This window comes from Chenopodium album, chromosome 4 (assembly GCF_948465745.1).
Source record: "Chenopodium album chromosome 4, dcCheAlbu1.1, whole genome shotgun sequence".
Taxonomy (NCBI): Eukaryota; Viridiplantae; Streptophyta; class Magnoliopsida; order Caryophyllales; family Amaranthaceae; genus Chenopodium; species Chenopodium album.
Window position 1 is genome coordinate 21155557 of NC_137837.1, and position 23032 is coordinate 21178588.

The 23032-nt window shown below is 34.5% G+C and overlaps 1 protein-coding gene across 4 annotated transcripts; it reads right to left on the reverse strand.

The window, feature by feature from the left end:
• Window positions 1-1829: 1829 nt before the first annotated feature.
• LOC145629019 (cell division control protein 48 homolog C-like) lies at window positions 1830-12344 on the reverse strand. 4 transcript variants are annotated; one of them, XM_081681489.1, is made up of 12 exons: window positions 12228-12344; window positions 11009-11784; window positions 9836-10497; window positions 9504-9656; window positions 7642-7758; window positions 7385-7489; window positions 5616-5678; window positions 5467-5531; window positions 5145-5346; window positions 4841-4978; window positions 4671-4742; window positions 1830-2278 (listed from the first exon to the last, which is right to left on the reverse strand). In XM_081681489.1, exons 2-11 carry the CDS (start codon window positions 11754-11756, stop codon window positions 4707-4709), a joined length of 2289 nt encoding a protein of 762 aa, XP_081537615.1. In that variant the 5' UTR covers window positions 11757-11784; window positions 12228-12344; the 3' UTR covers window positions 1830-2278; window positions 4671-4706. The 4 variants fall into 4 exon arrangements, with proteins under 4 accessions (XP_081537615.1, XP_081537614.1, XP_081537612.1 ...); XM_081681488.1 differs by having other exon boundaries at window positions 1830-2319; XM_081681486.1 differs by having other exon boundaries at window positions 1830-2326.
• Between the last annotated feature and the right edge of the window lie 10688 nt (window positions 12345-23032).

A 23032-nucleotide genomic window follows, 5' to 3' on the forward strand; every position in this document is an offset into this window, starting at 1 on the left:
AAACCAAAATCTAGGGTTTTGATTTTGGTGTTTTAGGGTTTCGGGGTGGTGGTTTTCGGCAAGTTGGGCGGCGCCGACGTGTGGGAGTGGATTTAGGCTGCCGCGCGAAGGTGGTGGCTGGAGATTTCGGGAGGGAAAGGGGAATTCGTAGGTGGTGCTTGGGAATTCGAGAGGGATAGGGGAACTCGCAGGTGGTGGCTGGGAATTCCGGAGGGAAAGGTGGCTGGGGTCGGGAATTTCACCGGCGAGGAGGGGGGACGATCGCCGGCCAGCTCGGGGTAGGGTCAGGGCTAGGCTGGTGGTGGCGGTGGCTAAGGTGGTGGTGTTTTTTAAAAAAAAATTTAAAATAATTTCTCTAAAGTTATTAATTAAATAAAGAATATTAATAAGAACCAATTATAAGCTGCCATGTGGCACAATTAACGTTAATGACTAACTGAGTTAACGAAAAGGGCAAGTTGTGACATTTTCGTAAAACTGAAGGTTATATGGTATATCAGAAAGTTTTTTATGGTATATGGTGAATTAAGCTTTAACTCACTGGTATTTGGTGAAAAATCCGTATAATTAATTAACATGGGTTTGTCTAAATTCTCAAAATTAATCAACACTGAGTACAATCATATTCTGGTGAAGAAGCCTCAACATGATTTCTGGCCCTTCTAGATATTGATAATGATGTAAATTTTTTCTTTTTGATTATGAACTTATAATTATGTATATTTTTGTACGATAATTTTATCTGTAGTACAGCTTACAAGTTAGTCGAGAATGTAAATCTATGTTTCTGATCTAAAGTATATTTTATAGCAATTATAAGGTTAATTTTTAAATTACCACCAAAAAATGTAATCATTTTTGAACTAATCACCTGTTTATTACCACCCCTTAAATTAAATAAATGCTCAGATTACCACCCATTTCAAAAATCCGGTGGATTTTTCGTTTGTAGGTCTCACCTAACACTTATTTTGACCCTTTTGACTGATTTTTTCCCCGATTTTTCTCTTTAAAAACGCTCTTTATACTTTGATTCATATTTTCTTCACCAAATTCTATCAAATTTCAAAGAGGAAAATGTAAATCGAAGTTAGGAGAGTTTTTAAAGAGAAAAATCGGAGGAAAATCAGTCAAAAGGGTCAAAATAAGCATTAGGTGGGGCCCACAGACGGAAAATCTACCGAAATTTTGAAATGAGTAGTAATCTGAGCATTTATTTAATTGAAGGGGTGGTAATTTAAAATAAAAAATTAAACGGGTGGTTAGTTAAAAAATAATTTCATTTTTTTGTGGTAATTTAAAAATTTTCCCAATTATAAAAGCAATTGTCTGATTTCTGTTTATCATCCAAATTTTTTGAGGACAACCATCATCAATTATAAAGATAAATTGGCTCCTTCTGAACCTTGGTCTCAGCTATGAAGTTCTTACTGTCTTTTGCAAATTCAGATTTAAGGCCTTATGAGATTCTCGAGCCCTACGCAAGTGACTTTCCAGTTAGCCTTCTGAGATCTTCTTGGTGGTTTTTTACAACATTTTTGTAAAAAAATGGTTTTTCACAAAAGGATTAAAATGTGTCTTTTGACAAAGTCTCCTATATTTTAAAAAAATGGTAAAGTATTGTCACATTCAACATGTATATTTATACCTATTTATAATATAAACTTTTTATAATTTTAGTTGATACATAATGGAAAATATTGATAGTCAAATATATATCTCAAGATCGTACTAAAACAATAGGCACATATGGGACGAAACCACAAGAGTATTCCATAGTTTATAGATAATAACTAAAATTCCATAAACAAGAAAATGAAGTTTTACAAAAAGATAATAATATTAATTCAAAATTGATAACAATAATCAGCTTAATAATAACCCTCATATTCCATAGTTTATAGATAACTAAAATTCCATAAACAAGAAAATGAAGTTTTACAAAAAGATAATAATATTAATTCAAAATTGATAACAATAATCAGCTTAATAATAAACCTCATATATGCAATGGTTTGCATTTTAAATATCCCCAAAATGAATTCTTCACAGAAGCGGGCCTTCAAGTATAACTCGTTGTCTCACTGTAATGAGAAAGTTAAACGAGCAATGGTAATACCAACACCAACAGGTCCAGCACCAGAGTACACCACCACAGCATAACCATTCTCAACATGCGACAATAAGAATCTTTTAGATTCATCACCATAGCAAACGGAGTTCATTCAAGAGTACTCGTACATGGGGCGATGTATCAGGAGATCCTCACTTCAAAATTCTTTTTTAAAAGAAATTTGGCCAATACATGAACATAGTTACCTTTCCACGAACATGAGCAAAACATGAATTATTTTAGATCAATACATGAATAAAGATCCCATGTATGAGGAACCATTCATATCACCGCCATTTAGTAGTTAGTAATAATTATAAGGATCTTGCTAACGAGCACTTCGAGGCGTTAGATAAGAATAAATTATATTGGTTAAAATGATATTAAGTCAGGAATTCATGACAAAATCACACGTCGTGTTCGGTATAATTAATGTTAATTTTACTCTAATATTTGCATTTTAATTCTCTTATCTAACTTCTCGGGGGCTCTCATTAGCTTTTGCCTAAATATAATTTTTTTTCATTTTTGACAGCTTTAATGAGAGCATGAATGAATGCATTATCTGCATGGTACAATTGTAAGTATGATGCACATGTAACATGAGAGAGATGTAACTTTTTTATTTTGTTGTACAGTATTAATATGCATTTCCTTTTAGAGGTAGATTTTGATTGAAATAGGTTCTTTATAAAAAGCAAAACCTACATATGAAGTAGCATAGCCAAAACAAGAAAAATACTTGTCATACAAGTTCTGTTTTTTACAGTTTTGTAATTTAAACACGAATATAAAAAGCTAAAAACAACACTATATTGCTTTGTATATAGGATTTTCAGTTAATTTCACATATTTGCAAGTTACAATAACAATACTCCCTTTGTTTTTGATAGATGTAGCCATATTTCGCTTTAAGATATTTTAATTTGATGTACCCATATCTTTATTCTATTTTTAATAAGCAAAAATATCTATCATACTCAGGGCAGAGCCAGAATTTTTTAGCAAGGGGGCCGATGGTTGAATCAATATCTAATCATGTCAATAATAGATTTACATATATGTTAAAATTGTTGGCAACCTATTTTTCTATGTATAAAACTTGTGTAAAATCCACTAGTTGACATCAACTACTCTTAAAATAAAGAGTTTTTTTTTTTCATGATTATACATGTCATATCACATAAAAAAGGAATGTACAGACAAATTAGTAGTAAACAATTAGACAAGTAGAAGATTAAAGAAACGAAAAAAATAAATAAAATGAAGCCGGTAATTTATAAAACAAAAATGTATGTGATTGAATAGAAGTACAAGATTGAAGATACGAAAAAAAAAATGAAGCCGGTAATTTATAAAACAAAAATGTACGCGATTGAATACAAGTACAAGATTGAAAAAACGGATAATAAAATGAAGCCGGTAGTTTATAAAACAAAAATTTACGTGGTTGAATACAAGTAGAATATTGAAGAAACGAAAAATAAAATGAAGCCGGTAGTTTATAAAACAAAAATTTACGTGATTGAATAAAAGTAGAAGATTGAAGAAACGAAAAAAAAAAAAAAAAATCGACTTGAAGAAGTTAGTAGAAAATTCGGGCAAAAAAATAGAGAAAAGAATAAGATGAAAGATCTAATAATATTGTTGGAGTTAATTAAGAAGAAGTATATGGAGTTAAAAAAAAAATTGTTCAATATGAAGGATCGAAACCTCAACCATGTGCAAAATTCTAAACTCACTAACCACTAAGCCAACAAAATCTCAACATTATTCAATTGAGTTGTTTGCTATATATCCTAAAAACTTGCAAGGGCCAATAAGGGCCGTGGGATTGGGCTACCACTGCTGGCCCCCCTTTAGCTGCGCCCCTGATCTTACTCCCTTAACCTTTAAGGCCTTGTTTGGTTGACAACATAAAATGGGGGAAATGAAAATTCATGAGATTTGATAAATTGAGAAGTTTGGTTGACACACACACACAAAAAAAAAAATAATAATAATAATAAATAAATAAATAAATATATATTGAGGGAAGTAAAAATTCATGGGAACTTAACATTCCACAAAACAAGGGAAGTAAATTACCTAGACCCCCCTAGGTCAATCAAAATTCATGGGATTTCTAAATTCCCATATTGCCATCCAAACAAATTTAGGAAATTCCTAGGAATTTCATGAAGGAAATAACTTCCCATGAAATGCAATTTCCTATGGGAATTTAATTCTCATGTCAACCAAACAAGGTCTAATATTTACCTAATTCGACCCACTCTTATGTTACTCCTTATTCCTTACACCAATCCGCCTTTTTACCACTCTATTATTTATTTGAATAAGAGTAATAATAATATTCCTATCAAAATAAATAAATAGTCATAATTTTATTTACATTCTTAACTTGAAAAAAATCAGATAAGAGTAGATTAGAACAGATAAATTCAGACCAGATTTTAGGTGAGCTAAACATAGCCTTAAAACATGGCAATGAAACTATATGACTATGTTAAGATATAAACTATAAAGAACAAACTCAATGAAGGCAAGTATTTTATACCTCCACATGTGTTCAGTGCTTTTGTCTCGAAATTGGTTAGGTTGGCGACAAATTATCATAGAAATCTCTTTGCTGCTCCCCCACATAGAAATAAGAGAATATTCAAGACATGTTAGACAGTCATTTTTATTTAGTTTAAAACACCAATGATACAATTAAAACAATTATACCTTTTTGTTAACAGAAGGTTTCAATCCCACCAATGCTTTTTCAAAATGACTACTATTAATTATCCAAGGAATGGCACCTGCACCCTTTTGCTTCAATAATCGCATCTCGTCATGAGCAAACCTATTGGCTTGCCGCATCTAGCAGTATTCCAAAAAAAAAAAAAAAAAAAAAAGATACTTATCCTATATTGCTAATTGAAAGGAATATCAAGATTTTAATGAACATCCACTGAGGGATGTAGGAGTACCAGAATTGTGATAAAGACATAGCAAAGATAAGAAACCAGGAATGGGGTGAACAAACCAGGAAAGCAAGGTCAGCGCCACTAAAATGATCACAAGCTGTTCTCTCTGCAATAGCAAGTAAATCCACATCGGTATCTATAGGTTTCTCTCTTGCATGAGCTTTCAATATCAAGCCACGTTCCTGTGGACTAGGCAGAGGAATGTATAATAGTTTCTCGAATCTTCCAGGCCTCAATAAAGCACGATCTATCAACTCGAGTCTAGAATATTGAGATAAAGACTGTCATATAGGAGGATTTTGGCATTGATAAAACATATTACTAGCAGTGATAAGTAATGGAAAAAAAAATAAAAATAAAAATAAAAATAAAAAAGTATACCGATTTGTAGCACCAATGACATAAACCCCCCGCCTTTCCTCTGCACCATCTAGCTCAATAAGAAGCTGCAATGACAATTTAAGATTTTAAACATCTGAGTGCCCATGTGAAAAATAAACCAAACTATACAGTGGTACAAAGTGAAGAACCTGCTTAAGTATCCTATCAGTAACCCCACTAGATTCTCCGCGATTTGCAGTCAAAGCATCCACCTGTGACAAGTTCAGCATTTTCAAATGTCATCAATTGAATTTGATTCCTGAATTTATCTTGTAGTCCTATTCTTCTTATGATACACACAATTAGCAATACACGGATATAAAAGAATGGGCATATAAAAAGGAAGAATTTTTACATCCTTGACATGGTGAGAGCTTTAAGATCTTAATTTAAGTTTCCAATAAGTTTTTTTGGGATGCGAGTGCATTAGTGACAGCATATATCTCAACTCTAGGTAAATAATGCGAGCTGGGCAACCACTTTGAGCTTTTGTTTGGCCGTCACTTGACAATTCAACAATCAAGAGATTAAGATCAAGAGGTATTAAATATTGCTTTAATATCTCGGATTGGGCAAGCTGTCCACTAACAATCAATTATTAGAAATGTAGAATTATTCTTACTATCAAAATGTATACACGGAAGATTAAAGAAAACACCCAACAAGATTAGATTTGATGATTGAGAGGTGAAAGATATTGCAAAAAACACAGTATTTCATGATGAGACCAAACAAATGGAAATAGATCACATGCCATTGGATAGCAGATGGCTGTAAAAGGAGACATAGCTGATAATAATTAACATCTCAAACAAGAAACGATTTAGTTTGCTAAGACTCTCAAGCAGCATTTCACAAAATTACAAGGAAAGTTGGAATTCCAAATACAAATGCACCAAGAAAAGGGAGGGTGTGGAAAGTTGAATCATAGATACGAGCATCGTAATTTTTTAGCATTAGAGGCTTTTACACCAATATGAGTGGAGCATATCAAAAGGAAGCAAGTAATTTGAGGTGATTCAAGGCTTTAAGCCTACAATCATCCCACTATTCATCTCAAAAAGGAACATACAATCAATAATACATACATCATTTTTCACATGTCTTCTCCATATAAAAAGGATTCACATGATTTAGTCACTAAATTGTGGTTGGGGCAAATTGGGATTTAAAATGGGTAATGTTATATGCAGCCCTCAAGGCGTATATAAGCATCTAAAACATTATATAGACTGATACTCCGCATTGATCTAGGATTGCAAGACTTTCGCATAGGTTAGGGAAATTAATGTTTGGTTTAACATAATATTACCACTTCTGGCTTTGTATTTCCAGCCACACCAAAAAATAAATACAAAAGTGTCACAGAGCACCATGTAAACCCCGCACCCCCAACCCCCCAAACCACCTCACCCCAAACAAATACAAAAGTGTCACAGAGGCACAGAGCACCATGTAAACCCCGCCCCCTCACCACCTCACCCCAAACACAAAAAAATTTAAAAAAAAAAATAATAAAGCTCCAACTATCTAGCAAATTTCATCAAGAAAAGTAATAGTGACCTAGATTAAGTCATTGCCTATTACACAACTACTTTCCTTTCAGATATACCATCAGAATGCAAAGCCGAAAGCTTGATCAAACCCCCCCTCCTTTCTCTCCTCTCAAAAAAGACAATGTCCCAACTGTTTCATGAAAAAAAAGCAATAGCGACCTCATCATGTAGATAAACCCATTGCCTATTACACTACAATTTGCCTTTAAGATATTTCATCACAATGCTTGGCCGAAAGGCTGTTCAAATTTGCCTCTCTTGGCTATATTAAAACTCACAAGCCAACAAAGGAAACTAGCAACGAGCAACAACAATGTGAACATTTAATACAATAATTATAACTTCAAGAAAAATATTCATACCTCATCAAAGAAGAGAATACATGGAGAACATGTCCTTGCACGATTAAAGATCTTGCGAACAGCCAATTCACTTTCACCAACATATTTGTCCATAAGTTCAGGACCCTGGTAAGGTTTTTTCAAAAAAAAAAAACAGAAGATTCAGTGCTTCATAGCAAGGTGAGTATGCTTTAAAGGCCCAGTCCCCAGAAAACAAAGATGCAAACAGACCCAGGGGGATTGGGGGGATTTTACAGCAGGGAACAGTAAAAATAGACCTTGATGTAAATGAAACTTGCACCAGCCTCATTAGCAACAGCCTTGGCAATCAACGTTTTACCACAGCCAGGGGGGCCATAAAGCAAGAATCCTGCTGGCAAATCTTCTCCAATTCCCTGCATAATGTCAGCAGAATTAAGAGTCAATATACAAGATCATCAGACATAAGATGCTGCTCATAAAAGCAGACATGGGAACCAGATCAACAGTCACTGGCTTGAAAGTTGAAATGGTGTAAAAAAATTCTAGCTGCAATGACCTACTATAAAGTCAGTTTGAAAAAAGACAAAATATCACGGGCACCGCAAGGATTCCCAATGACTTTTGTAGAAGCATCAAATCAAGTAGGCTTAAAAAAGCGGATACACCTCTCTCAATTAAAAAGGACAGCAGCTTATCATGAAACACTCATTAACAAGAACCTACTAGTTGTACTGAAATACATGTGCTTTCCTCCATAATAAATTAATAAATAAATTAATATTGTAAAAAAAATACTCTTCAACTTCCTGAAAATCAATCAAACCATGTACCATTATCAACTTCTAACACACGTATAGAATGGAGAGGTATCTATGATAGGGATGCAAGTGGGTACAAAAATGCGGGTTCCACACCACACCGGCAGGGTTGGGTATGTAGGCGACTAGGCGGGTATGGGTACAATAGTCATACCCACCATGGGTAGTGGTTAGGTGGTGGATTTAAAGTAATATCCGCCTACCCATTCCCGATTTACCCACCCAACTTAGCTCTTACAGCCATATCTTAGTTTTTAAACTACAACTTTACAATTATTGAACTTTTATTTGGCAACCCATAGCTCCCTAAGCCCAATTTAAAGTAGACAAGATCACAATATTCAAGTTCCTACCCACATTGTATCGTGTATTGATAGTTTAATATGACCTGTAGTGTAGAGCTGTTACTTGAAAAACAATATCTAATGTTGCACTTTTTTCTTTTTTTTTTTTTTGACAGCTAATTGCTGCATTGTTACACTATATTGACTTGTAATTTTTACCATAAAATTTTTGCCAAAATGATATATCAATGACCACTTTAAATAATGTGTAAAATGAAGTACTAATTATTAATGGCTACAAGTCATTAAATATAAAGTAGACAAACGATAAACCATTGCTACACATGCAACAATCCTAAGCAAACCAAATACTAATTACATTGATCCAATAAGAAACTGCATGTAGAATACAAACTGCACATTGCAAAAGACTATTCAAAATAAAAAAATAAAAATAAAAATTGCATAATAAACTAATGGTAGCATGAAGCCTATTCTAATTGATAACAACTTAATACAAGTAGTAATCAGTAATTCTCGAATAACAAAGTCTAGAATGCTACTCCACATTAGTTTTAGTGATTGCAAAACACAAAATCACATCTTAGATCTTACACATTTTAATGATTACAAAGATTGAAGAAACAAAGACTACGTAAAAGTGTAAAACAAGCCAATTAGGACTATTAGAAAAAATAAAATAAATAACTTAATACAAGTAGTAATCAGTAATTCTCGAATAACAAAGTCTAGAATGCTACTCCACATTAGTTTTAGTGATTGCAAAACACAAAATCACATCTTAGATCTTACACATTTTAATGATTACAAAGATTGAAGAAACAAAGACTACGTAAAAGTGTAAAACAAGCCAATTAGGACTATTAGAAAAAATAAAATAAAAAGTATATATAGAAGAACAATCACAGAAGTTCAACAGTCAAAACGTGTGTAGGTTAAGAGTGTGTGCAATCTATTAACTTTAAACATATTATCAAACTAATAAATTTGATAAGACCAGAAATCTTAACAAAATATATAATTATAATCAATTACCTCATAATCTTCAGGATTTTTGATAGGATCAACTATACAGCTCTGGAACTCCTGCCTTATGGTGCCAAGGCCTCCAACATCTTCCCACTTCACATTAGGAACTGTAGAGAAACCTTCCCTCTTTAAAGATGGTTGAACACTCTTAACTGCAACCTATATCAATCCAAAGTCCAGGAGGAAAAAAACATCAACACACTTGGAAAAGCACCTATATCCATAAACTAATAAACATTTCATGACAATAAATTGGCAAAAGTAGCAAATTTTACAATGGAACAAAACTTTTTTTACACTTGGGAAAACATTTACAGTTTAAGCTGACATTGAATTACCTCAAAATCTGACATTTTGGGGCAGAGTGTTTCCATTTCTCCAGGCATGAAACGTAGTTGCTTCCACCAACCATCATCTTGGGGCCCAACTGCACACTCCTTAAGACCCTCATCTTTCTTTAAGTTTATCATCTTCCTCATAGCATGTATAGAAGCTTTCCTAACATAATCTTCCAGGTCAGCCCCAACAAACCCTGCTGTGTCCCTAGCCAACTTTCTAAGGTCCAAACCCTCTTGAACACCAAGATCATGTGTCAAGACCGAAAGTATCTCAAACCTTGCATTTTCATCTGGAACTCCTAGTTCAATCTCCCAGTTAAATCTTCCAGGTCGCCTCAATGCAGGGTCAAGAGCATTTGGGCGGTTGGTTGCACCAATAACAAGAACATCGCCTTGTTTGCTCTCAGAAACTGAAATCTCTGGAACTGCTGGAGATGAATGTACTTTACTCCCACTCACAGATATCTTTTGACCAGCTACAGAAGCATTCTCACATATAGTATCCATGCATTTCAATAACTGAGTGACAATTCGCCCTTCTTGCCTTTTCTGCGAGCTCTCTCTTTTCTCCGCAATGGCATCAATCTCATCGATGAATATTATTGAAGGAGCAGTCCTACGAGCTTTTAAGAAAAGCTCACGAATGTTTCCTTCTGACTCACCTTCAATATGAAAACACAAGAAGCATCAAGTACTGCTAAAGTAAATCCTAACATATATATCATTTACCATCATAAGCAAGGCCAAAGAAGACATCATGAAGATGTAAAGCCTTAAGATGATGACCTAAGGTGCACAACGACACACTGAAGACACCATAAGCAATGTCACATAGCCTTTCTTCTTTAAAAAAGAAAAGCCTTTTAACCAACCCTAATTTAAATAGACGGTAGGCCAAGAAAATAAAATTCTGATTGCTTTATTCCATTCATTAACTTTACGACATATTAAGAAGGTGACAAAATTATCATCCAATGCCCCATTTTAAAAATAAAAAAAAAATAAAATAAAAAAAAACTCAAATATGAACGGAAAGAAAGAAATGTCGCAAGAAATGTACATTTTCATCCTTTTCTCTCCCTTCTACAGTTTTACCAACAATAGTAGGCTCTTTAAAGGCCACAAAAGATATCAAAAACATACATAGTATAAGCTAGTTCGGATTTGACATACCTGAAACACCAGATACAATCTCAGTCGATGCAATCTGATACAAAGGAACGCCAGCTTCATTAGCAATAGCTTGAGCCAACATGGTCTTACCACACCCAGGAGGCCCGTGCAATAGAATTCCTGTTGGTGGCCCTGCATGTAACTGACACAGCCGGTTGAGGAGTTCAGGGTAACGAAGTGGGATAAGCACATTGTATTTTAATTCATCCAATACTTCACGCATGCCACCAAAATCCTTAAACATGGGATGCTTGTGCACCTGATCTCTACCATCATCTAAATCCATATTTTTACTTCCTATTCCACCAGTTTTCTCAAGCATCACAATATTCTCAATCTCATCCTTTTCTAATAATTCTATAGTTTTCTCATTTTTCTCCTCCATACTCTCTTCTGTTTTATCAGGTTCACAATAGGCTTCCCTCAACATTGTTTTCATTAAGTCAAATTTCGGACTGGAATCCTCCTCGTAACCTGAATCAAGGGATGAAGATACTAATCCCGAAGTCGATGTTGATTGTTGAACTTGACCATCTCTACCGCCATTACTATTATTCCGCTTAAGCTGGGAAAGGGCGTCTCTAACATTTTTTGAAAGTATTGCGGTTTTCCACCTCCTGTACTCCGGATATGTCTTACGTAGATATCTCACACCATCCTCCTCACTTTCAAAATTACAATCCTCGAAGCGTTGCTGTAAAATCCTAAGAGCGCTACGACCACCACGCGAATTCAATCCCTTTCTCATAGTGTTATCAATTCAAATTACCAAACCCCTAAACCAAAGTAATATGTCATTAAACAGGTCAGAAAATGGCTTTTATACAATTTCACAAACAAAGTAATATCACAGTACAAAATTAATAAAAAGCGCATTCCTTTCCAATTTCCAATTAAATTGAATTAATCAAGTATACATTCCTCAATATTTAAACTTAAATAATTAATGTAGGATCGAAAATTCACTTTAAATTCACCTCGCTTAGAAGTTAGAATATAATAAGAATAGCAAATTTATAGCAATGAAGTCGCTTATTATAATTATTCATAACTTGAGTAGTTATATGAATAGTTCAATAATTTAATTATATGAAAAGTTCAATAATTCACCTTAGAAGAACCCTAAATTGAATTAACAACCAATTAAATTGATGATACTGTGAAACTATACGGCAATACCCTAGAATTGATATTCGGTGATTAAAAACAAAAACCTAACCTTAGAAGCTTCGTTAATAGAGAGAAAGCTGAGAAGGTGCTCCAATGGAGAACTCAGAGCACGCTTCAACGGAGAAGACAGAGTACAGGGGATGAAGAGGCGGAGTTAAAAAAAAAAAAAAAAAAAAAAAAACAGTTTTTCTACGTTATAAAGTTAAAATACATTTAGTTTCCACATCTTACTATTATCTTGCCATTAACAAATTCCGTTAGTGGGTTCACTCATCATTAAATAGTATTTTTTTTATCAATTTGCGTGTTGAAAATCAATTAGTATTATGTGCACCATGGTGCACATAGAAATTGGTGCACCACGAATATACTTTAGAACATTTAATAAAAAAAATTGAACATTTTGCAAAAAAATGAATATTTAGTAAAAAAAAAATATGAACACGTCACAATAATTGAACATAAACATGCAATTTTTATGTTCATATTTTATTAAGAAATGTTCATTTTGTATACATTAAATGTTCAATTTATATTACAAAACTATTGAATTATTACGAGTTAGTTCAAAATTTGTCTGACTCGTAATAATTCAAAATTTGCGATTGTTCAGATTTTTTATTATATGTTCAAAATTTGTTATTGTTCATATTTTTTTTACTAAAAGTTCAAAATTATAGGTGTGCTGCATTGCGATTGTTCAGATTTTTTTTACTAAATGTTCAAAAATGGCGTTGTTCAGATTTTTTAACTAAATGTTCAAAATTCTTGATTGTTCAGATTTTTTTACTAAATGTTCAAAAGTATAGGCATGATGCATTGCAATTGTTTAGATTTTTTGACTAAATGTTCAAAATTTGCGATGTTCATATGTTTCTACTACATGTTCAAAATTTGCAATTGTTCAGAATTTTTTTACTAATTGTTCAAAAGTATAGACGTGGTGCACCTATTTCTAGGTGCACCATGGTGCATCTTAAAATTTGCCGTTGAAAATGGTTCTGTTACAGATTTTAAGGGCTATTTTGGCCCTAAAGGGTCCAAATTGAGCTCAGTAATTCGTAACATATTTGCCTATGCGTATTAAATACGTAAACACGCAAATCGAGACATTTTTTAATATGCAAAACGAGGTATTTATGTTATTTTTTGCTAAATCTGAGCTCAATTTGGATCCTTTAAGGGCCAAAATAACCCCAAAACCTTTCAACACATAAATCGATAAAAAAAAAATTGTATTATTTAGTGGTGAGTGGTCCCTACTAACAGAATTTGTTAACGGCAAGATAACAGCAAGGTCACCGTGTAGAAACTAAATGTATTTTGAGGTTATAATGTAGATTTCTCACAAAGGGGGGGCACATCGTAGAAAATGGAAAGTTAGAGGGTTATAATGTAGAAAAACCCATAAAAAAAGTCGGGTTTATAAAAAAAGAATGCAGCTTCATACATGGGACCTATAAATTAGACCTACCAATCTTGACCCAAACCCGTTGACCTGACCTATGGCCCAAAACCCGAAATTGACTTGACCCGACCTATACCCGACCCGAAAATGAAGTTGACCCGATCCTGACCCGACACCCGAACTAATCCGGCCCGACTCGAAATTGACCCAAAGTGTTTAACCCGAATGGTCCCGATATCTACAAATTTTTACCTACACCCCACGGCCCCCACCCTCCGCGTGTGTCCCGCCCCGTCCCTTTTTATTTATGAATTTCCTGCAAATTTTTATAACATGTTCATTTTTTAATTGGTAATTGTTCATTTATATATGTATCATTAGATGTTCATTTTTATAACAAGGAGTTTTTTGTTCAAATTAATATATTTTCTGAATTGAATTTTAAGAATTTCTATAAAAAAAATATAAAAATAAAACGGAGAGAAAATTTATTTATAAGGATTACTGCGTTCAAATCATTTTTATTGTAAGAAGCATTGCTTCATCTAATGTTCATTTTTGTTTATTCGTATTTCAACAAATGTTCATTTTTGTATCATTAAATGTTTATTTCAAGAGGTATGTGTAAGTTTCATAGTAAGATGTTTCAACAAATACATACGTCTTCGAATTCTACTTATTTAAATAAAACGTTGTTAAAAAATAATTTTCAATATAAAATAAATTTAATTTAATTACAATAATAATGCATTTCTATATAACTATACTATTACATGTATTAAATTATTAATTGTTTCATAAACAAAAAAGTGAACCAAATGTACATATGTGTCTTGTTAAATGAACTTCTTTGTTACATTTGATATAATAAAGCGTATATATGTATATCCTCCTTGTTGCACCTCTAATATATATATGTGTGTTTTCCATGAATTATATAATATGAGCACAATATATTTATCGTCTTCAACTTCCTTACTTGATTATCATGTACAATAAGAGATCGATCAAGTTTTTTTAAAAAAAAAAAATTATAACAACACATTCCAAACAAAAGTACGTTAAATCGAAGGATTCAAAAACTGAACTTTTACGCATTAATAATTATTACAAATTCATAAATGAACAAATTATAAATATATGAAAATATTTCAATATGAAAATGAAAACGTAAAAAATCTAAATGAATATGTATCAAATTCTAAATGAACATGTATTAAATTATAAATGAACATTTATTAATATGAAAAAGAACATATATAAAAAAAATTCAAATGAATATCTATAAATGTAAATGACCATTAAAAATAATAATTCATTATGTCAAAATACAACTTAATATGTATTTTAAATTATATTCTAAATGAACATGTATTAAATTATAAACGAACATTTATTAATATGAAAAAGAACATATATAAAAAAAAAAAAAAAATCAAATGAATATCTATAAATGTAAATGGCCATTAAAAATAATAATTCAATATGTCAAAATACAACTTAATATGTATTGATATTAAATGTGGATAAAGTACCATAAGATTAAATTATATTTTAAAATAGAATCACTAAAGGTTTATGATGAATGAACAATAGGTGATTTATTTTTGAACATTTATTTGACATGTATGTGAATGAACATACATTAATATATGTGTGAATATATACACATATTCAAATGAACATTTATGTATCAAATTCGAATAAGCATCTATCAATATTAGAGCTAAAATGTATGTAATATAATATTCAAATGATGCTCGTGAGCATATAATTTAATATGAAGTTAAACATGTATTATTATAGTCTATGTGGATATTATCAATATGAGAATGAACATGTACGTATTTACATTCAAATAAACATATGTTTAAATACCAGTAAATATTCATTAACATATAATGAAAATAAACAAAATTAGGGTAATCTTCTCTCAACAATGAACACAAGTAGATGTAAGGTAAGAATATAAATGATTATATACTAATATCATAATGAACATCTATCAATATGAAAATGAACATTTACCGAAAATGAACATTTGTTCAGGAACCGTCTTCTTTGACGGAATCTTCGAAGTGTTCTTCTCTGTTTCGTTTATACAAAAAATACCACCAAATATAGTAGATTTAATTTTGGGAAATTCTACATGGTGGCCTCATGGTTTCCATTTTTCTACGTGGAAGGCGAAGTTTTTTCCAACTCTCTAAAGTGGCCCCAAGGTTTTGAAGTATTATGCATAGTGCCCATTTTTTAGGTTTTTGGCTAACCTTTACAATTAAAATGGTTAGCCTTTGTTTTTTTTTATTAAAAAATAATTAAATTATATTTTAAAATAATTAAAAAAAAAAGGAAATTTAAAAAAAAAAACCCAAACCCATGACCACCCTCCCACCACCACGTCCACCATCCACAACCCCAACCCCCACCCACCTAGCCTCTAGCCAAACCCCACTGCCGGCGCCACCTCGACCACCCTCCCTTCCCCAACCACCGTAACCCGACGACCATAAACAGGCCAAACCCGTAACCCAAAGTCCCAACCTCCACCCTTCGAAAACCCCAAAAATTGGCCGGAAAGGTTCGGCCACCCCTCCCCCACACCTCTAAAAGGTCAACGCTAGGGTTTCGTGTGTGTGAGGAGGGGAAATCGGAATTTTTCGGCTTCTTTTAGGGGTTTTTGATTGATGGGGGTTGGGGTTATGAGATTGGTTAGGGAAGGGGAAGGGAGGGAAGTCGGGGTGGCTTGCTGACGCCGAGGGAGTAGGGTTTTCGATTCACGCCGGCGCCGTCGAGGAAAAGGGGGTTAGGCGCGCCGGCGTTGGGGGGGAGTGGGGAAGGGGGTTAGGCGCGCCGACTACCGTGGGTGGCTGGCTGGTGGTTGGTGGTTTTCTTTATTTTTTTCTTTTTAAATATTTTTTTTTATTTTATTTTTACTTATGGCTAACTGTGGGGAATAATTTCAAGCCTTTAAATCCCACTAGCTTGAACCCCACTGTGATCATACACTAAGTACGGTGGCGTCCAAAAGGGAAGAAGATAGAGCAAAAGAGTCGCCAACAAGTTTTTTTAAGGAACTTGTAAACCGTTCACGAGGTGAAGGTTACACCCCTTAACGATCCAAGAGATCGTCAACTCCATAAGGTCATGAACCAAATAAGGGTTCGGGGATGAAGGTACAAATCCAACCTAAAAGAGATTGAACCTGCCCTAATAATAGGCCTCTACTTTATTCTGCTCGTATTCATGTGCGCTTTCTGATTAACATACAATCAATAGGTTAACCCTAAACCTGTTTATCTATGTTGGTTGAATTTAATGCACAAACAAACTATTATTGGCGATCACTTGAAATATAATCACAATTAACCTTAACAAGATTATTAATTATCTTATTAAGCGTGATTGCAAGTACCAATTCCCTTTAAGCATGCAATAAAGGTGATCAAGCAATAAATATCAAGCAACATAATAAATAATCAACATCGTGAATAATAATAATAATCATCACCATAATCATCATAATCATGTTAAAGCATAGTAAACATAGCAAGATCCTAGGCATGATACTAACAAGATTAATAACAAACCCTAGCATGTCACTAAGCAATAAAAATCAAATCTTTAGCCCTAACATGATACTAACAATCATAAGTATTAGGAAGAATATAGGAAGCATCATACTTTTAATCATACTTGATATTAAAGATACCCTAGACATGATACTAGGAAACAAAATAACAATCTAAGCATGATATCTACATCATAAATCAATTAAACCATTAAAGTACTTACGTGGATGCCTCGTACCTCTTTCTAATTACAAAATACACACGTTAGTAACTTCAAGGAAAATAATAATCAAAGCAATTAAATTAAATAATTGAAAGAGAGATTTGGGACCAAACCCTCAGAAATTAAAACCTTTCACGTCTAGGACGAAGGCAACTTCGAATATGGCTAGGTGTTTCTAGATCTTGCGAATGCGGAATTTTGTATGAAAAAGTGAAGTTTAGAAAAGAATGCTAAAAGAATGAATGATGTAGATGAATGAAGAGAAAAGAGTTAATGAAAACTTAAGAATAAAGAGAATTGGTGAATCATAAAGTGATTGTTGATGAATGAAACCGGAGTTTTTAATACGATATTAATAGAAAAAAACATCCAAAAAAGATAATTTATCAAAACAGAGTCTGAAGACCACAAAACTAACTTGGCGCCAGCCCTGGCTCATTGGCGCCAGGACCAGTGGCTAGCGCCAGGCGCCAATGCTGGCGTCTGGCGCCAATCCTGGTTCCAGGCGCCAAGGCCTGGGGTTGGACGCCAAATTGGATTTCAACGCGTTTTCGAAAATCTGATAAATTTCCCGTACTGGAAGATAAAATAATCTAATTTCAGTCGAAAATGCTATTTGATCTGATTAAAACTCTGAAGAATCCTAATTGAATTAAGAATGATAAGAACCTTCTAGAATGTTCTAGAAGACTAAAACCATTCCTAATTACATTAGGAATGATAAATCATATTAGGCCCTCCCCTAGATCATTGGGCCGTACTTAAAGCTCAAACTGGGTCCAGTTTAGTAAATTGGCCATAACTTCCTCAATATTCATCGGAATTGGGCTTATAATATATCGTTGGAAAGGTCTTTGCAAGCCCCATCCAACTACACCACTATTGGACCCCTATCATGGACCAACCAAACTGGATTGGCTGTTTTCTTAAAATAAAGTTTTCAAAAACAGAGAGGAGAGAAAAGAAAAGAAATAAAACTTTCCGCAACACTAGACCTTTCCACACTTTCGTTTCATTCGATTATGATTCGACGTGAAAGGTACTCATCACTGGGTTTGGTTTTGGGGAGACACAAATGGGTGTCTACACTAACCAAAAGCTAAAAAAGTTAGCCAAAAAATAAAAAAATGGGCACTATGCATAATACTTCAAAACCTTGGGGCCACTTTAGAGAGTTGGAAAAAACTTCGTCTTCCACGTAGAAAAATAGAAACCATGAGGCCACCATGTAGAATTTCCCTTTAATTTTAGTCTATTTTGCACAATAAGTGTAATTATAGTAGATTTTGTTTTAGAATATCAAAACGCAAAAAAATATAAAATCTAGGGTTCACACTCAAAATTCTACTTAAATGAACAAATTCTTACTCTTTTTTTTGGAATTTAGTTGCGATTGACGAAGTTCATCTCGAATGTCAGACATTTTTAGATGTTTTGATGCAATTTGCAGTAATTTTGAAGCAATTTGTAGTGAGTTTCATGTGAAATTTTGGTTTTGATGAGAGAGAATTCCACGAAAATGGGTTTGAAATGAAGGTTTTGAATTTTTTTTCTTTTCTTTTTTGTATATAAATGTGAGGAATGGACAGTTACTTGCATTTACCGTGGTTAGTGGGTGGTAACTGCATGGTTAGTGAGGTGTCGGTAAGGGTTTTACTGTAATGGGGGGGGGGGGGGGGGGTAGGTAGTTATGGCTACAAGGGGGTGTAGCCATTAGGAATTATCCGATATCCAAAATTGACCCGAACAGGCCCAATATTAACCCAAACAAACCCAATACTAGAAATGCCCCAAACTAAAATTACCTTATAGTTGAACAAAAAATGTCTTGTGCCAAAAATAACTCAAATTGTTCATTTTCAATTGTAGCTAAGCTCATAAACTGAAATATACTCTCTAAAACTTTATTGATTTGAGCTTAATCCACAAATGAAACAACCCGAACATGACCCGACCAGATTTGACCTGACCCGAATACGACCCGATTATACTTGACCCAAAATGACCCGACCCGAACATACCCGACTCGAAAGTTGACCCAACCTAGACTCGACCCGCTACCTGATGCCCGAAACCCGAATCGACCCGACCCATACCAACCCAAATGTTAGTTGACACGACCCAAAAGTGACCTGACCCAGACCCGACCCGAATGACCCATTTGCCAGGTCTACTATGATGCTCTATTGATAATGGTACTTGGGATTTGGTACCACGTCCGTCTAATGTGAATATTATTCGCTCATTGTGGATTTCTCGGCATAAGACTAAGTCTGATGGTTCTTTTGAGAGACACAAGGCTCATCTTGTTGGTGATGGTAAAACTTAGAGGGAAGGGATTGATTGTGATGAGACTTTTAGTCCGGTTGTTAAATTGGCTACTATTCGGGTGGTTCTTAGCATTAATTTAGCCAAGTCTTGGCTGATTCATCAATTGGATGTTAAGAATGCTTTCTTACATGGTAATTTGAATGAAACTGTGTATATGTATCAACCATTGGGATTCAAAGATCCTAATAGACCTAATCATGTCTGTTAATTTGTTACATAAATCACTATATGGTCTGAAACATGCACCCTAAGCATGGTACCAACGGTTTGCAGATTTTGAGGCTAGTATCGATTTTGTTAATAGCAAATCTAATAACTCGTTGTTTGTTTATCGCCATGGCCATGATATTGCTTTATTCTTCTCTATGTTGATGACATTGTGCTTTCAACTTCCTCGGAGTCTCTCCGACGTCATGTTATTTCACAGCTTAAATTAATTCTGATGTAACACCCCAATAATTCTCTCTTTAAACCTGTGAGGACCCTGAACAATATTCAAGAGAATTACTGGCGTGCTACCGCCACGTGTTCAAACGTTAAGGATTTATCAGAAAATAGCAGCGGAAAAACTAAATCAGTTATTGTAGACACCTAAAAATGTCTCCCCAAAACCAAACCCGATGATAAATAACCTTTCACCACCACTGTTGGTCGGGTTTAGTATTTAATCCCGAGAGTGCTTAAAAAATCGTATTTTACTAAATTCATATTTTTGAAAGGTCTATGGATCAGTCTTGGTGTTTGGTAAAAGCATAGTTTAATTTTAGCCCAAGCTTGTTAATTAATTTTAAACCCAAACCTTTTTATTTTATTATTTTATTATTTATTTTTGGCCCAAACATTTTATTTTATTTTATTATTTTAGTCCGAATAATAAAAGTCAGAAAAAAGCCCGAAATTATCAATCGGCACTTAAAAAGCCGAAAGAAATTAGGGTTAAAAATGAATTTAGACGGAAAAATGGACTAGAACTGACCGTGTCACGGTACAGCCTGACCGTGTCACGGGAACCCTTCCCGTCTGACGGGAGGTCTGCTGTGACACAGGATGTTCCGTGTCCTTTCCGCGTAAACCCTTAACGCGTTTTCCGTTCCGTTTTCTGAAAATTTCCCGCGTCACTCCAAAACTGACCGTGTCACGGGAATGTGTACCGTCTGACGGTACAGTCTAACCGTGTCACGGTACAGTCTGACCGTGTCACGGGATACTTTTTTAGGGTTTTTATCATTTTAGGGTTCCGTGTGCCCCCTCAGCACATTTCCCTATAAATACCCCCTCATTTCTGATGTACGGGGAGACCAGAATTTTATGATTCTTATTTTCTCTCTTCTATGCTCTCAACCTAAACACTAGCCTACCCTTTTCATTTCAAAATTCCTTCTTCAAGCACTCAAAGGAGTCCATATTTTACTCGAGGTTCTGTCCTTAAGCCAAGGCGTGAAAGGTAGAATCGTTTGAGGGTTTGGCCCCAAAATCAACCTTGTTTTATTTGATTTAATTTAATTGTTGTTTTATTATTTCCTTGAAGTTACTAACTCGTTTATTATTTTGTAGTTGCAAGCAAACAAAATCGAAGTAAGGATCATGCTCTTTTATTATTATTATTATTATTTTTCTAACGATTTTTATGTTGTTGGAATTATGATTAAATTGGTTTTTATATTAATATTGATTCTATTATTTATTTTGATCACCATGTTGCATGTTAAAGGGAATATGTAATTGAAAATCACGCCTAATAAGATAATTTGGACAACCGGTTTAGGTTCCTTTTAATCTTGTTGTTTAATCAAGTGATCACCAAATTTTTAGAATTATGTGTGCATTAATCTTAAACCAATTTAGTTAAATAATCGTTTGGAGCTAATTGAATTATTGTTTGTATGCCTTTGAGATCACAGGAATGCTTTTCACTATAAGAATCGAGTAGAGGCCAATACGGGCGAATGTGACTCCATGACTCACTTCGTACCATCATCCCCGATCCTCCTTTCGTGGTTCCGAACCATATGGAGTTAGTAATCTCATGGATTATGAATGGGGTGTAACCTTCACGGGTCAATCGTTGTTGCCTTTGTTGTCCCTTATTCGTGGCTGCCTTTTATGATCCGTGAACGGTTTACAAGTTCCTTAAAAACTTGTTGGCGGCTCCCTACTATATTTGTCCCTAATCGTTGTCCCTAATCGTAATGTCAATTCCCACTTCCTATGAGTGCCAAGCATATTCACCACATGCTTTTAACGTAGGCGCACTTCGAACGACGCCTACAATTTGGCGACTCCACTGGGGAGGATTCTTAATTATTTATCGATTTGAGAAATCGGTATTTAATTAAGATGAGTGGATGAGACTTGAAAGATTCTTGAAAAAATATTCCTGTGATTAATTTGGCATTTTTGCATCTGCACAGACGTTTTAACGTCGCATTCAGGTCTGTCCCGTAAGAAAAATTGGATAACTTGGTTGCGCGCAAAAACAAACAGGGCACCAGTCAGATTTTCTGACTGCCGTGTCAGAGCAGAGTCTGCCGTGTCACGGTAGTCCTAAAATCAGTTCGGTGGCCTATTTTCTTTTCTCACAGTCGACTTCCTTCGATTTTTCTGAAAAAACGTATGTGTTCTACATGCGTCTTAGCCCCGGGGGATTTAAGCTCTATCAACCCAAAAACGCTCATGGCAATAAGGGTTCATCCGAGTCATTAAATCCACCCAAACCATGGACTCGAGTTCGATTTTATCACGAACTCGCGGAGCCGCCCGTTGGCATACACCCTCAAGGGAGGCTGCCTTGCTAACGCGTCCAAACTCTTAACCATGGTACCCTTTTGACACCCAAAAGCTTGACCAATAGTTGAACATAGATCTTGACTTTAGGTTACGAACTTTTTTTACGTTATCGTGCCTAAATGCTATGTGGTTATTTGGTGCTAACACTCATGCGTTTGCTCTTTTTGTTTAACCCATGACCGAGGGTTTTTATTCTCACATAGTAATTAGTACGGACTTAAAATCGATTAAAATCTGAAAAATCACAAAACTGACCTGGAACTGCGCACCGTGTCACGGCATTTTTTGCCGTGTCACGGTGAACAGTGCCGTGACACGGGAAATTCTACCGTCTGACGGTAGGCTGAACCGTGTCACGCCAGTCTGCACCGTGACACGGTGCCTAGGAAAGTGTCCCGTTAATCTTTTTTCTCGATTTTTGTGTCCAGTATTGAGTCGTGTCTAGCTATATGGTCAAAACACGCGTCTATAACCTCACCGAATCACTCACATGTTATGTCCACACACTTTTTTTAGTCGTGCACCACTTTTGA